The 15728-nt window shown below is 45.5% G+C and overlaps 1 protein-coding gene across 1 annotated transcript in view; it reads left to right on the plus strand.

Moving 5' to 3' along the window:
- RABGAP1 (RAB GTPase activating protein 1) overlaps positions 1–4088 on the plus strand; it is a 108076-nt gene extending 103988 nt beyond the window's left edge. The window contains exons 25-26 of the mRNA XM_075015805.1: positions 319–516; positions 1870–4088. Of these exons, the coding sequence (XP_074871906.1) occupies positions 319–516; positions 1870–1992 (321 nt within the window). The 3' untranslated portion in view covers positions 1993–4088. The remainder of the gene's footprint in view (positions 1–318; positions 517–1869) is intronic.
- Positions 4089–15728: the final 11640 nt, after the last annotated feature.

Raw genomic sequence — 15728 nt, forward strand, 5'->3', positions numbered from 1 at the left:
AGGCCCTTATTATTAGCTCTGACATCTTTTTGAGGGAGGACTACACAGATGGTGGTGTGGCAGTGCCCATTCTTCATCCACAGGAAAGGACGAGTCAATGTGTAGTTTACAGAGCACAGCAGGAATGGGATGTATGTGCCTCTTGTTTTGTCTCTACACACAGGTAGATAGAGGGAGCCTGCTAAATGTGGGTGGGTCATTGATTCTCCACTCCCATGCCCCTTCCCTATCCTACTACTCTAGTGCAGGGGTGGGAAATGTCTCCAGTAAGTTTACCAGCTTTCTTAGTATGCACATTCAGGTGTTTTTGATTTTTAGCAAAAAGTAGATGACTGTGAACACTGCCGAGAGTTCTTCAATAAAGAAGGACGTGTGAAGGTCACCAGCTCTGCCAAGGAGACTTCTGATGAGGACACGGATGAGGAAAAAGAGACTCTGAAAAACCAGCTGAGGGAAATGGAGCTTGAGCTGGCCCAAACCAAACTGCAGTTAGTTGAAGCCGAGTGTAAAATACAGGTACTACCTGGGAGTTATTTTTTATGCAGCAGAGCTGCCTTAAATTTGTAGAAAAATGTTTTGTTTTGAATGGGGAGACTGGAGCAGGTACAGGTGGCTGAAACTGTAACCAGCTATTTCTTGTGGGAGGGGCTGGAATTTAACCAAACATTTCGTTTGGAAAACTCAGCCAATGCAGAAAAAATTACAGTCACATGCCCCCTTTTTACCTTCTGTCACAAAATTCAGACATCTGCCCAGTTGCTTCTTAGCATTTTCAGACTGCTCTGATGTGATAGTCTGGATGGGAAAAGTGAACCCCACTCTTCCCATTTTAACTCTGACAAAGTTATGGATAATATGTTCTTCCTTTATTTTACAATACTGTGGTTGTTACTGGAACAAATACCATATGACAGATGTTGGTTGCGTTGCTTAACACAGTGCTGGAGGGACCTCACATACTATGATGTTGAATGCTATGGAGATGCTGTTGAGTGGCCCTTTGATTTAAATCTGAAGGGATCAAAATTAAAGCACAGAGAAAAACATGTTGTTGATATCAACCTAAATAGAAGTGGTGCTGCATTTACCAAAGACTTTTAGCTCCCTTGCTGTTCGCTCTTGAGTATCATGGATTTTTAGCTGTTAGAAATGGAAGAGACCTGTAGACCCTGCACTGGCTCAGTGAGGGGTGATTGTTTCTCAGTGTATTCTCCACTTCTTTGTCCAGTTTATTTCCAAATGTACCAAGCAAGGCTGTTTCCCGGGTTCTATGAGGAAAGTCTTCCTGATGTTTAGGCTAATTTTTTTTTTTTTTGCACCCATTTATCAGTCAGAATTCCTCTCCCACTTTTGCATTTGTGTTTCTAATACATGTAATCTCTTCCAACACCTGCCCGTCATTCTTACCTGAACAAATCTAGACATATAAGTTTGTGTTAACTTTTCTTTTGCAGAGCAGAGTTGTTCAAAATTGAAGGGCTAGACGATATGTTTGGGACAGTTATCAGGTTTTATGTTGATTTTCGTCTAGTGGGTTTTAGAACACTTTTTGCCCAAAGTTAACAAGGAAAAATCAAGTGCCTGATGGCAGAGTTCCTCACTTGTTCATTGTATGTGCTGAATTAGTGTGAATGCACTAATAAGAAACCTGGATGTGTCTGGCTGGCAAAGAGAAAAGAATCACTCTGCTCCATAAAAGGTACATTCGGACAGAAAATCTGCATGTTATACTGATGTTTTTATACATAGAATGGCTCTTCAGAAGCAAGAGTTATCAACAGAATATAGAATTCCTGGTTCCCTCTGAGCCTTAATGAAGCCATTTGGTGCGTGACAGTAGATCACAGATGTTGACACTTCTTTTTGCAGGATCTGGAGCACCATTTGGGCCTGGCACTGAATGAGGTACAAGCAGCAAAGAAGACTTGGTTCAACAGAACAATAAGTTCTATAAAAACAGTGACTGGTGTCCAAGGAAAAGAGACTTGTTGAAAAGAAAAGCTCCGTCAAACACAGTTTTCTTAAACACAATACCTTTTGTTGCCTTCCGTGACCAGATGTTTAAATCTGTGACATGTGAGAGGACCAGAATGTACATAAACTAGAAACACAGCATGTCAGGATTTCAATAGGTCAGTGATAAAGTGGATGGAAACACATAAAGAGGCTTTATTGCTAGACGTGGGATCTTCATACTACTGATATTTAACAGGTGGTGTAGGTAGATTGATGCTCTTCAGAGAAACACTCCATTCTGCGGTTTGGCTGGAGGCTTTTCGCAGACTAGGTACGAGAACTTACCAAATTCTAATTGTTAAGTTTACATACAATAGATTTTTTTTTTTACAGTTATAACATTTTATTAATATTTTATTTGATTAAAAAAAGAAGTGTCACTAACAAAGAAGAAATTACTCTTAGCAAGAACGACATCAGTGCCAGAAAGCAGTCCCCAAAGGTAGGACTGGGAGAGAGGGAAGGGGCAGGTTTTGGTTTGTGAAAGGGGATGATTTCAGAATTCGAATTGGATCAACCCCATTTTGTTTTAATGCAGACCCCATCCATTTCTCTGTGTTCAGCATTTTTTCTATGTTACTAATCAATTCTATGCAACTCTGGGTTTTTAGCATGGGCTGCCAAATGAATTCACAGCCTGAGCTGGGAGGCTTGTCTGAGCTGGGTAAGAAATAATCAGAATTATTGGCAAATTCTGTTGTACTTCTGTGTCATATTGTTTGAGCCACACAAATCCGCAGCGTTTCAATCCTTGCACCAGGACTGCTAACATGTACTAATTATGGGAATGTTTGACATTTAATTGTCTTTGTTTGTTCGTGTGTTTTTTATCTGGCTGTAGCCCTCTGTGAAGTTCTGAGAGAGCTTCCAGGGTTTAGTTTTGCACATAAGGGTGAGTGAGACAAAGAACAATAAACTGAGATATTTAAGAGGCAAAAATCACTGCCCAAGTGTAGCGGTGAGTGTGTATTGCTGTGTGTCCTAACTGGCTGTCCTGGTAACACATTCAAAGGTTCTGTGGGTCATTTTTCCACACTCAGTGCAGTTGCACTAGTAGGTGCTAAACGTGCTTGGATTTCTCATCCTTTGGATTGTTCTGAAGTTCTCACCAGAAAGCTGTAGAATGGAGGTTTTGCACCTTGTATTTTTTTTAATTTATAATGGTTTGTGTTATGCTGAATTATCTATTGCATCTGAATAAATTTCGTGTGCAGTGTGAGTATAAGCTGGTTACAATAAGAGGCACTGGTTTGTATATAAAGATACTTGGTTTATTTTGTATTTCTACATTTCTTGTTTACTGTACTAATGCTAGCTGATGTAATCTGCAACTGTGGAATATAACATGCTATGCTTAAATTTTTTTCATTAACTGCGTACATTATTATTGTTTAATACCAAAAAATGCTGTTACTCCATCAATATTACACGTGTGGACATGGTGTTAGGCTAGTTGCTAGTGTGAATACTTCATGAATTGAAATATAACCTAGTAAAATTGTATTACTATTTTGTTGTTTCATTTCATTTTAACAGTGAATTAAATATTTTGCAATAAAATACTAGTTTTCTTCTTCAAACAGCTTTAGCATCTGCAAACTCCCCCAGGCCATGATCATTAATAAACAAAGGACATATAAACAACACTAGATCTTCCTGGTATGGCAGAAGGCCCTCTGACGTTGTCAGAGTATGGCTCTGAAAAGTGACTATAAAAACGACCTCCTGGAGCTCTGTGCTGGGGTGTGAATATTTTTCACATCAAATGTGCTCAGTTTACAGGTAAAAATGTTTTTCTTGTCACCCCTCCAAATTCTGCTTGATTCTGAGAACTCGACTTGTGTTCTCTGGTTTGTGCATTATTAACATAACAGGAATTCTTGGGCCTAATTCTACTCATGCTGTCTTCATTAGAGATGCCCTCTTGCAACTGAGGACAAAATTTAACTGTGCAACTCGAGACTGTATGAACTAGGTCAGAGTACAGCTCAGACTCTCACCACTGTATGAGTGGGCTGTAGAAATCTGAGAAGTAAATATATTTTTGTCACTGACGTGAATAAAGGCAAACTCTGAAAGTATATCTGCTGTAGAAGTTGCTGTGTAATGCCTTTCTCTGACAGTAGCTGTGCTTTCAGGGAATAGCCTTGTAAGGTTCTTAACCATGTGCAGACTTTGCTGCTTTCTGTTTCTCAGAGGTACCTTTGTGAATGAATTCAGATCTGCAGTTTATCAATAATTATCATTGTAAATTGGATAAAGTTTAAAGATAACCAGTAAAAATTTCCTCGTTTCCCATCTTCCCAAAGTGAGAGAGAAGCAACGTAACTTCTCCTATCCCTTCCAGAAAAGGTTAAAAACAACTCTTGAGGGAAAACGTTGCCTCATTGTTCACATCTTAGCTATACTCCAGTAATTATTGCTTGAAACAGATACTCCTTGTTTTTGTTTGGACAAAGGATAAGCTGCATAAGCTGCTCATGCATTTCCCACAACACATTTTACAGGAAATCACATTTTTTAATCACACTGTAATATTTTAAAATTTAATACTGAAGTGCAATATTACTCAGTTCTCAGTGTGATCCTGAACCCATGCTCATGCAAAATATCCACAGCCTTTCAAAAACTTGCGTCACATGCCGAGAGCCACATTTTCTGGGACTAGGTTAAATAAAACACTGCAAGCAAATTGACTTGTTTTTAGGATTTGGGGAAGCTGTGGACACACATGCCTACAGAGCAGTGCAAACAAGTGAACCAAGGAAGAAACACTCTATTAGCCAGAGCTTCTGCAATATTAAAAGCAGTGAGCATAGTAACTTTTGTGGTTTTAATAAGTAGTTAAATATCTGCTGAGTGGAGAGTCCCCTCTGCCCTTTTCCGCTCTGTCCCAGCTAGATTTGTGTATTAAATGCAAAGTAAATTCAACTCTTCTGCTTCTTACCTAAGAATCCCAGTAGTCTCTTAGTGCTTGCCCCTCTCTACAATGGGATTTGCAGCATGGTAACTCCATATCACATGATTTCTATTGTGTGATTTCAGCTGCTTATCTAGTCAGCATCTTCAGATCCCTTAATATTAAATGAACTGTTTAGACTAGAGGGTCATCCCCTAAGTTTACCGATCTCTTTAGGTATCTCTTCTAGATGTCCTGCTGAGAAATATGATTTTTTTTATTGGTTTCACAAAGATTTGTGACTGCCACCCATCTATTTGTTGATGTGGAGCTCTTGCCATTTGGAGGAAGATTTTAACTCCATCTCTTCCACCTGTCTTCTCAAAAATACATGCTAACTCATACAAAATGTGACACACACTCTCACTCCTGCTTTTCATTATAAATTGTACCATGTCTGTTGGTGGTCAGTGCCTTCCTTTGCCTAATCCCCCGAGAGATCTGGGGTTGTACAGACAAGTACATGTAAAATGTATGCAGAATTTGTAACTGCCATGTACAAGGAATGAGGATTCACTTCTGCCTGAGCTGATGGTGGTTTGACATGAGTCATATCTGAAATAACTCAGTCTTCTACTGATCAACACATTAGGTTCATGTAGGGTGAATACACTTGGATGCTATCATTATTGGTGCTGTGTAAATGCCTGGCTAGTTAAGAATTGTTGATTTTTTTTTTCCCTTTTGAAAAATTAATAGATGGTGCTTAGAACATGATCCTAGGGAAAAGGAGGGGAAGATGTAAGAAAGGATGAAAAAAGTTCTGGCACCTTTTCTCTGCATTCCCCACCTACATTTTGTACCACCTGCTTCGTCCTGGCAGAAAACCCAGTCAAGTGTGGGCTAGCAGCTGGCATCAGAACATTTGGATTCAAAAGTGTGTCCTTAAGGGAATAACAATTCCATTGGCTTGGGTTTTGTCTGTAACAAAGAGATAAGATATACGTGTGCATCAAGCCCTAGTGTTTGTGAAGTACTTTGGTTTTCTCATTGAAGGTGTAAAGTCTCACTGATCTCGTAACTGTAAGTTCCTGGTTTGCTCTACCTTCAAGGGACTGTCAGGTACTTGTCACCTTGTGGAAGGAAGTTGGGAATACAGTTACAGTTTTCATGCTACCAGCAACACGTGCTTTGGAAGGACAGTAGGTGGGGGTGGATTTCACAGCTAAACTCTGAAGTCTACTGCATCGACCATGGTTGACAAGGTAAATTGCCTTCATTGCTCATATTCTTAAGTTGGATTCACGCTTGCCATCAGAAAATATTGTTTTCGTAGGTGCAGTTAAGCCATGCGCACTGCAAAGCTCAAATTCTGGCTGTACGTAGGTGTGAATTTTTAAAGACTATTGATCAGGGCTGCTCATCTTACACCTTGGAGCAGAGTCATCTTCACATCTTGAAAGAGAAACTCAGGTGCTGCATCCCATCGTGGCAATTGCATGGCACCCCCACGGCAACTACTGCAGTTCCTTACATGGAAAACTGACATTACAAACGTAAATTTTGTATCCATGTGACCAGCCACCTCGCTGCAAACCGATCAGGCAAGTCTTTGGAGCATCATTTTGGACCAGTTTGGGAACCAGAACCTTGGATGCTAATGATTGATCGAGTTAATTATTAGATAAATAGCTATTTGTGATTCTGGCATCTGTGCTAGAGTCCGGCTTGAAGCACTAAATCACTTATACCCTGTATTCCATGCACACTGTCAATGTTTTCACATCTTTAGCTGATCAAAGGCCAGGGCTCAATTTCCTGTACCCTTTGAGAGGGTGTGACAAGATCATTGGTGAGGAATCATGCACTGTTTATACAACTGTTCTGTGGACTAGTCTGCAAATCTCCATTCGTTGCCCAGTGGTGACCTTGATGGTCACTGTTCTAATGCAACACCACATGCTTTCGTGTAGCGTTCTTTTTCCTAGTGAAAGTGAACTCCAGACTTTGCAACCTCCGACAGTAGCAAGTGTTCATCTGGCTGACTGCAAGGAGAACAGAGCCACCAAACAAACCTGCAAGTATGCACTATATATTTAGTTCATTTCAAAATACACAAATAGAGAACCCTATGATACAGCTAATTCTTATGTTCATCCCTCATATAATGAATGTGTCTATCCTAAACTAATTTGGCCTGATTTCCAATTAGAACGGGATCTGGATGGTACAAATCCTGGTTCCGTTTTAGTCCATTGACCAAAATGAATACCACCCAACCAGGAGGTTAGAGTGAGGACCTCCATGAGAGGAAGTTCTACAGCTAGACCTGGTGTGACAGAGATAGAGGTAACTCAGTTGAGTTGGTGTGCGGAGGTGGTCTGTCAGTGTGTGGCCATGGGCTGTGGGAACTCCAGTTCCAGGTCCTGCCTGCAGAATTGGTGGGCAGGAACAGACTCGTTCAAGGCAAAGAAAACGTTTGAACTGCAGCTCCTGGCTGAGCTCTGGGCTCCATTCAGCCTCCTAACAGACAGCGTGTATTACTCCCTGAGGTGACTGATCTTTGTAAGTAACTTGGCTGCTGTCCCGGCCCAATGCCCAGCAGGAACTTGGCATGAGCAGTGCTGGGGTGGCTTGGCATGGCTTGAAGGGGCCAGCAGGTCCAACAAGTCCCTGCTGTGTTTATCCTCATAAGCTGAGCTCTCAGGGAGCCCAGGCCCGCTGTGGCCCGTGCTGTTGGCAGCAGGGCAGCTGTGCTCAGGCAGTTGGGCTGGAGCGGGAGGTGCGCCCAGGCCCTGCATGTAGTGGGGGGAGCCGAGTGAGCTGCATGGCGGCCTCCTGCCACTAGGGGCCACTCCATGTGCTCGCTGCTGCCCAGCTGTCTGGGCCTGGCTGAGGGCCGCAGGGCTCGCCCTGCCTGGGGGGGGAGGTGGGGGGTTGGAGGGTCTTGGGGGGGGCTGGAGCACTGGGGGGCAGGACTGGCGGAGCCGTGGGAGGAGGGGGCAGGGCACCAGATGGGGAATATGAAGGCGGGCCAAGACATGGGGCTGGTGGCATTTTTGGGGGGAGACAAGTGCTGAGTGGAGTGAGAGGATGGGGCAGTGGAGGGGTCTGGGGTGGGGGAAAGGGGCCAGTCTCCCAAGAGGGGAAAGGGACTGGAGGGCGCCTGGGAGACAAAGGCAGGGTGGGAAGACTGGGATATGGGAAGACTGGGTGGGTGGGAGGAGGAGGCGGGTGGGGGATGGTCAGTTAGGGTGTGAGGGCTGGGTCCTGCGCAGGGCATGGGGAGGGCGCTTGGGAGATAAAGGCAGGGTGGGAAGACTGGGATATGCGGTACCTTGGGAGGCTGAGTGGAGCCAGCAATGGAAGGGCAGTGGAGATGGGTTGGGGAGGGGTGGACCTTGGAGATAGTTTCTTTGGTATCCTTGGGGCCAGCCACTAGCACCCGCTCCACAGCCTTGCTGACACGTTAGCAGGAGCAGGGACTTGGCTGGATACATGCTTGTCCCCTGGTGAGATCTGTGTGACCTAACATTTCCATTCTTGTCCACCAGAGCCATGCAGGGACCCAGACTGGTGAACTGCTGTGCTTTTATTCTGCATGGTGAGCAAAAGTGCTCAGACAGCAGCAAGAGGGAAAGGGTAATTCTGGGTTTAAAACAAAAATGGTTTGTGTTAATGGGGCTTCTGGGTGTTGGTGACAGAAAGGGAAATTGTGCTTTTAAATAGCTGGAACCTGACAGAGCTTTAAATGTTTCACTTTGGCAGATCAGGCAAAATTACGTAAAATTGTCTCTTGACCTTGAGCAGGCCCTCTGTGCGGATGAATTTTGCCCTGGCTGACCAGTGTTTCTAGAAAATTTCTGTTCAGTGCTCCCACTATTCCGTCTGAGGGGCCAGCTTGTGCCATGTTCCTGGCTTGTCACTCTGCTCCTCCTTTGCTGAGGGGCGGTGGGGCCTCCTGAAGTTAAAGCTGTAATACAGGCTGTGAAAAATAATGCACACCACATTTGACCTTTTTGATGTTCTGTAATTTGATGAGTGGCTGCCTGCTCCCTTTCTCCCCATCAGAGGCCCAGTGCAACAAGAAACCAATCACAACACTTAACTGCTGGAAAGGTTATGGCAGTTGCTGGCTTCCTTCTGCCTCTCAGGCTTTGCTGAACATTTCTGGTGTCCTGATGCTAAGGGTGACTAGGCTTGGAATAAGGGAAACATCCCACTCTTGCCAGAGTGATAGCTTGAGCATTGCCCTTGTAAACCCAGCACTGAGAGTTCAATCCTTGAGGGGCCATTTAGGGATCTGGGGCAAATAGATTAAAAAGAAAAATCTGGCAGGGATGGTGCTTGGTCCTGCTGAGAGGGCAGGGGACTGGACCTGATGACTTGTCAATGTCCCTTCGAGCTCTATGAGATATCATTTGTATAGTGCTCACAATATATGCATAGGAGGGTTCCATTTTTGTACTCAAGCCCACGTGGGGTGTGTACACAGTATAAATAATGTGTGTACACAAGCAGATTGTATATTTTACCTTGTGGTGTGAAAATGTTGTTGGTTCCCTTTCCCAGTGTGAGAAGGAGAACTTGATTTGTGGTTTTATTAAGGATCAAGGCTCTCTTTCAGTTGCTAATTCTGTGGGTTGCCCTCCTGTGTTCTGCCCGCTAGCATCAGTGGAGGAGAAATTGAGCTAGATTCTGAAGTGCTCATCATCCACAAGCTGGGCCAGATTTTCAGCTCCTACTTAGGCATGTAAATAAGGGCCAGATTTTCAAAATACATCCAGCAGCTTCAAAGGTTATGCTCCACGGTGACATTGTGGACAGATTTTAAAAACAGCTCAGCCCCCAATGTGCTGAAATCTTTTGAAAATATAAGGATTTGTGTCGGAGCTGAGATCTCCTGAAAATCTGTCCCTTTAAGCTGCACCTTCACCCACTAAAAGAGTGGGCCCAAAGATGAAAAGGAGATCAATGAGTGATGTAAGGAGGTCAGAGCCAGCTCTAAACTGTACTAATGAATATGAACCAGGCTCCATTTGCATGTTCTTGTTGTTTTTAAGATGGACTACCTGAAACTGATGTGGTTTAGACATGGCTTCCTAAAGGGTGTTGCTAGTGGCTGCCAAACCATTTTTAAACCCATAGTTTGGACTATGGATGGTGGCCCACTAGACTGTGCACTAAAGGCTTGGGATTACTGGAACGTTAACTTGCCTGTTAACCCTCGTTTGAGTCCAACTGACACAAACACGGGAAAAGATGTTGCATTTTTTTGATCTGCTCTAGTGGCCTGATGTACGATGTAGGGTTCCCAGTCCAGTGCTCCAGCCACTACACACTACTGCTTCTCTCTACTCTCAAGCCTTGTTGTGCTTCACTTTACCCACCTGCCAAACAATTGCTGTGACCCAGGCCTGTTTCCCATGGGGTGAGCAGCAGGGCGAGGCTTCACGGAATGCTGAGAAAGAGTTCTGTGAGAATGGATGGAAATTACAGCAACAAGGAAGATGATATAAATACCCATATTTCTAAAATCAATGGGGGGAGCACTGTCTAGTGGATAAGGAGAAAATGGAGGAGCCTTTACCCCTGCCTAGTCCCTATGTGGCCTTAGGTGAGTAACTTAAATCTATGCCTCACTTTCCCCACCCTGATCGTGGGTCTGCAAAATGGTGGTACCACCACCTACTGGGGCTGAGGGGTCTTTGCAGAGGAAGCAGAGATTGTTTTACAGAAGCTACTGTAGCGATGCTCTATTGGTGCAATTGCTAAGCCCTTCTGTGGCAACAGTTTGAGTATTAGGTGTTGGGGTCGGATATCTGATAAGCAAGATCCTAAACCCTGAACATAGAAATGCATCCAGGCTGAGCCCCCACTGTTGCTAGAATGATGCACTTTTGACTGGTTCAACAGTGGGCGTATCTGGGCTGATCTTGAATTGACAAATACAGCCAGAGATTTTGTCAAACTGAAAAGTAAATCAGTGTTGAACCCACCGAGTTATTCTCAAGTGTGTACACCAGGCTTCAGCTGCTGGGAGCAGAGGGAGGTTTTCTGGGTGAGGGAGAGACTTAGTAGGCAGCTGCCATTGTGTTCACACTGCATGAAAATCCGTGAAGGAGAGACAATTAAAGGAGATGACAGTCCACGCAGTCAGCTATACAAAGCTGCTGGAGGAGGCCCGTCAGAGTCATACAGTGTCACATCTAGAGATCACCAAAAGTACCCAGCTATTGGATCAGGTGTGGGATGCTGTCAGCTGGCCCTTCAGAAATTCACTGATCCCCAGAAGAGAGGAGGGGCTCTAGCTTGGAGCCTGACGGCCAGGCTTCCCAGCATGTTCAGCCAAGAGAGCATAATCTTGTGCCTGTGCAAGACATTTCCAGTAAGAGGCACCACGATCTGTCCTGATGGGAGCAGTGGTATTTTGTGCTACATGCTGGCTAGTACACTTCATGCCTGACCATGAACAGCTCTCGCTGTCCCAGTCCTGAGCATTTGCTTCAGCTCTTGCAAAGTATCCCAGTCCTGACCTGCTACGTCCACTGCATTTCCAGTGTCCTGCATGTGGTCTGCCAATGTACCAGCATCCCCCACTCTCCCATACCATGCAGTCCTCAGCTCCTTCAGTGACAGGATCTAACTTTCAAGGGCAAGAATGTAGGTCTGACTGTTGCCCCTGGGCCCTGGCATTTGATTGTGACCAGATGTTGTGGGTTGTAAAAGATGATGGTCTCTAGTTCTGGGCCAGTGGTGATTTCCTGTAGTTGTGCTGTGTTCCAGGCTTGTTTTGGAGGTTTTTACTCCGATACGTTTGTGGCAGACGTGTAATCTTCACATAGAACACTGAGCTCCCAATCTTTGCCTACGTCAGACGTTTTCCCCCTCCGTTCCTGACAGATGTGGAGCAGCATTGGTGACAGAATCAGTAGGCACCATAACAAAATGACCAGAGTGGTCACAGCCCCATTCCACTCCCTCTCTCAAGTATTCATGAAGCCTTCTGCAATGGGAGGATCTGGAGCAATGCCAACATAAAAGAGCCTGTGCTGACCTTGTCCAGAACCTCTGGGTCCCAGTAAAGACCAACAGAGGTGACACGGTGATCAGTGGAAAGCTGGTGAGAATTGCAGCGTACTAGTTACAATGCAGGAGCCTTTACAGTGAGCACATGGCATAACAGTGAGGAAGCTGGACATTTAACTCTCCTACTGTGAGTGCACTGCTGGTGGACAGGGTCCTCTGTGTGTGATCCGAGGTGAAGGATAAGCTCTGAGTCTCCTGCACAGGTGACTTAAGAAGGTTACACTAGATTGACTGGTGACTGTCAGGGGTAGCCTGGAAGGGCTGCCTGAGGGGGAAGAGACAATCCTACTCTCTGGCAAGCTTGTCCCATGCAGAGCCAGGAAGGCAGCAATGCAGATTCCTCCCAACTTGTCTATAAGTAGGAGGGGGAGAGGGCCACCAGCGTGGGGTGGGGACAGAGAGAGCTGTGCCTGTGGGGAAAGGTCCTCTGCAAGCCTTACACTGCTGCTGCGGGCCTGGCAACCTAGATTGTGGGTATGGAAACAGTGTGAGGTGCACTTCTGCACTGTGGAGCCCAATCGCTTTTAAAGGAGGAAGCAGAAATACTGGTATTTAACAACTCTACTCTCCTGCTCCGAGGGTGGGGAGGAGGAGGATGGAGGAAGATGAAGAGTGGCTACTTAAAGGGCTGCTTTTCTGAGCTGTAAAAGGCCACTTGTGGGGTGATCAAGAGCCTCTCATAGCTCTATTCCACAGAGTGTCCTGTTGGGAGCACAGCACGCCCTGCTGAAAGGACGGGATGCTTTGGCTTGTGTTTAAAGGGATGGAGTCGGTGCACATCCGGGCAGCCTGGAGGCAATCTGTGTGATGTAGGGAAAGCCCTGGTGTGTGTGAGGGGCGCTGGCAGCTGGTGATGAGCTCCTCTGAATTATGCATGAGCTTTCTGCCTCCAGCAGAGAGAGAGAGAGCACAAACTGTGCCATTGCCAGACACCTTTGCAGGTTATGATCCTAAAATGGCTCTGCGCAACCATGAGCTGCTGTGCAGCCCAGCCAAATGTTCTTCCTGTGTCTGAAGGCTGCAGATGTTGCTGGTATCAGTGATTAGCGAGCATGGAAAGAGGCAGCCAATAATAGCTATTTCAGCTGTAAAGTTAGGAGTCTGTAAAAGCTTCCAACCATTATGACTTCAGTATACACCCCTCTCTCCTCTGCCAAAACTGAATTAGGGTCTTTCTTCCTAGGCTCCTTTCCTTCTGAACAAGCTTCTGGGCTTTTCCTAACCTAGACGTGCAGATTTCTTGCTTATTTTGTGTTCTAAATGTGGATTTTTTTTCTCTTTGTTCAAGTTAATAAAACAGCCTGTTCGTTGTCCTCATCATCCCCATGTAGTGTACTAAGAACCAATTCTAGCCCCTTGTTCATTGCAGGAGAGGCAAAAGATTAAATAATGCATAGAAAATGCCTAGAAGTAGCTGCTTTGACACATAGTCCAGGATTTCTGGATTAATTCTATTGTGTGTCCTTTGCCAGCCAGATGCCTGTGCATTGTTTTTAGCTGAGCAGCTTCTTTCAGAGGCATATAGAACTTGCATTTTTGAACAAGTAATGGTATAATAGCAAAGGATCTGCCTTCCTCCCTGCAGGTCAGCTAGAGAGAGTTGCAAGGCGCAGATCCAATTTTAATCAGGGGCAGCAGGGAAGGGCTGGCTGACCTGTGTGCTTTCCACCTCCAAACTTTGATCTTGTGTAGGAACAATCTCTCTCTTTGAGCAGGGGTGCAGTGCATCCCTCTGCATTCAGAAGCCAAGGCTTTTGTCAAGTTGAAATGAGATGCTTTTGAATAAGATCCGGCATTGTAGCTGGAGCTGGCAGGCTGAGCTCCTGGGGGGGTCTCTTCAGGAGCAGTGTTCTGCTGAAATGCTGTCTGGAAATAGAATCCTCTAAGTACAGCTGGGATCAGAGCTTTCTGCAGCTGGCTTTATTTTCTGGGGTTTGAGGCCTTTCATTTAAGCCAGGCAGAAGGAAGATTTTGGAAGTTGTATTTATAAAGGAAGTTATATTTTTAAAGCCTTTAGGAGAAAGAACCCCTTCATCTGACTCCCAGTCACAGGGATTCAGTCTCTGTCCTCACCTGAGATGGTTATTCATGACCAGGCTGAGCCACCCCAAGCTCACCTTTTTGAGAAGGGTGCTGTTAAACCCCTTGCATTAGATGCAGGAAGTTATGTGGTTTCACTATGACAAGGAGGTGCACGTGGAAGTTGGGGGGAGGAGCACTCTCTTCACACCAATATGTGGGAGGACTCGGTTTAATCCTACCCTTATGACTCCATTTCCCTTCCTGTGTAGTCTCTAAAAATTCAGTACTTGTCCCACGCTTGCAGGGTCACTCCTATGTGTTGGAACAACATTGCACGTCACCATGGTCCAGTTCACTGGCTCTCTACTCACCCGATACCTGTCCTCTTTCATGTACATCCTCTCCTCCAAACAAAAGTCTGTCCAGTTAATTAAACCTAAACATAGACAGATTCTTTCCTTTCTCAGACTAGGAAGTTGCTTCCCCCTAACGCACACAAGGAGCTGAGCAAGAGGTACAGCCTCTGGGTTAGGAAGGAGGGAGGTGATCTTTCCCCACAAGAGATTACCCTTCCAAAGCATCCTGTTCTTTGCCAGGCCAACCTTCTTCCTATTGTCTCCACCTGGAGAGTAGAGGTTCCTTCAATGTTTTTGAAAGGGAAACCCATGCTGGCTTTGAACAGCATTATAAACAAATGGAAGGGTAAGGTGAAAGAGAGGCTCACTACTTGAATTTCTCACCCTTGCATACAGATAGGATCTTGGTGACAAAGGATGCAAATGATTTCCAGCTCAGCAGATGAGGCGCGTGTATTCTCTCAAGTTTCCTTGCTCACATTCAGGCCTGCAGCGAAGGCCCCAAGTCAGCACTGGTTACCCAGCCACCTGGAGAAGTGAAGTGTTCCCTGCTGGGATGGACAGAGAGGAGTGCTTCACATACTGTCAGTAACTTCCTCCTAGTGTTGGCTGGACTGGTAAGCCCAAGTCTGGAGGAATAGGATGATGCTGAAGAGGCCATGTGCGCTGCAGGAGGGTTGAAAATCCTCCTTCACTCCATTGGCAATTTAGGGGATCATACCTGACTAGGAGGGTTCATGCTACGGGGGAGCCTGACTCAAAAAGAAAATAGCTGTACAGGTCTAGTGACTGTCCCTGTGCACTTTTCATGCTTCCTCTTGCTTCGTCTCTCTTGGGGGTGAGGCGGAGCCCTGCTTGTCCCCTTGACTTAGCAAATCTCTTACACTAGACCTGAGGAGTGGGCTGGCATGAGCTGTCTGAATACTGAGTGACCAGGGGCTTTTGTCTGTCCTTTGTGCCCATGGGACAGGAAGCTGCCCACTGGCACCTTTGCCATGTGCTAGGTATTGTGGGGAAAGAGAGGGTCCCAGCTCTTGGGGAATGGGTTGCAAAGGAAGCTATGGGAAGCTAGGGAGCAGGAAAGTCACCTTGCTTGCCGTTATAAATGGCCCTCCTTGATGAACCACAAAGAGGTCAGCTATCTCTAGAGTCTACTTGGCTTGTAGATGTGTTGCTTCCTTATTGTGGAAATGAAGGGCAGGTATACTGACTGAGATGCACACAGCTAACGCATCACTTCCTTATGCTTTCTCTGCAATCAAGTGCACGCTTCTCCATGGTTGGCATGTGCCATGGGAGAAAGCTGGGCTCCCTGCCTTCCAGAATGGGTGACTTGCAGCCCCTGT

This window comes from Carettochelys insculpta, chromosome 21 (assembly GCF_033958435.1).
Source record: "Carettochelys insculpta isolate YL-2023 chromosome 21, ASM3395843v1, whole genome shotgun sequence".
Classification (NCBI taxonomy): Eukaryota; Metazoa; Chordata; order Testudines; family Carettochelyidae; genus Carettochelys; species Carettochelys insculpta.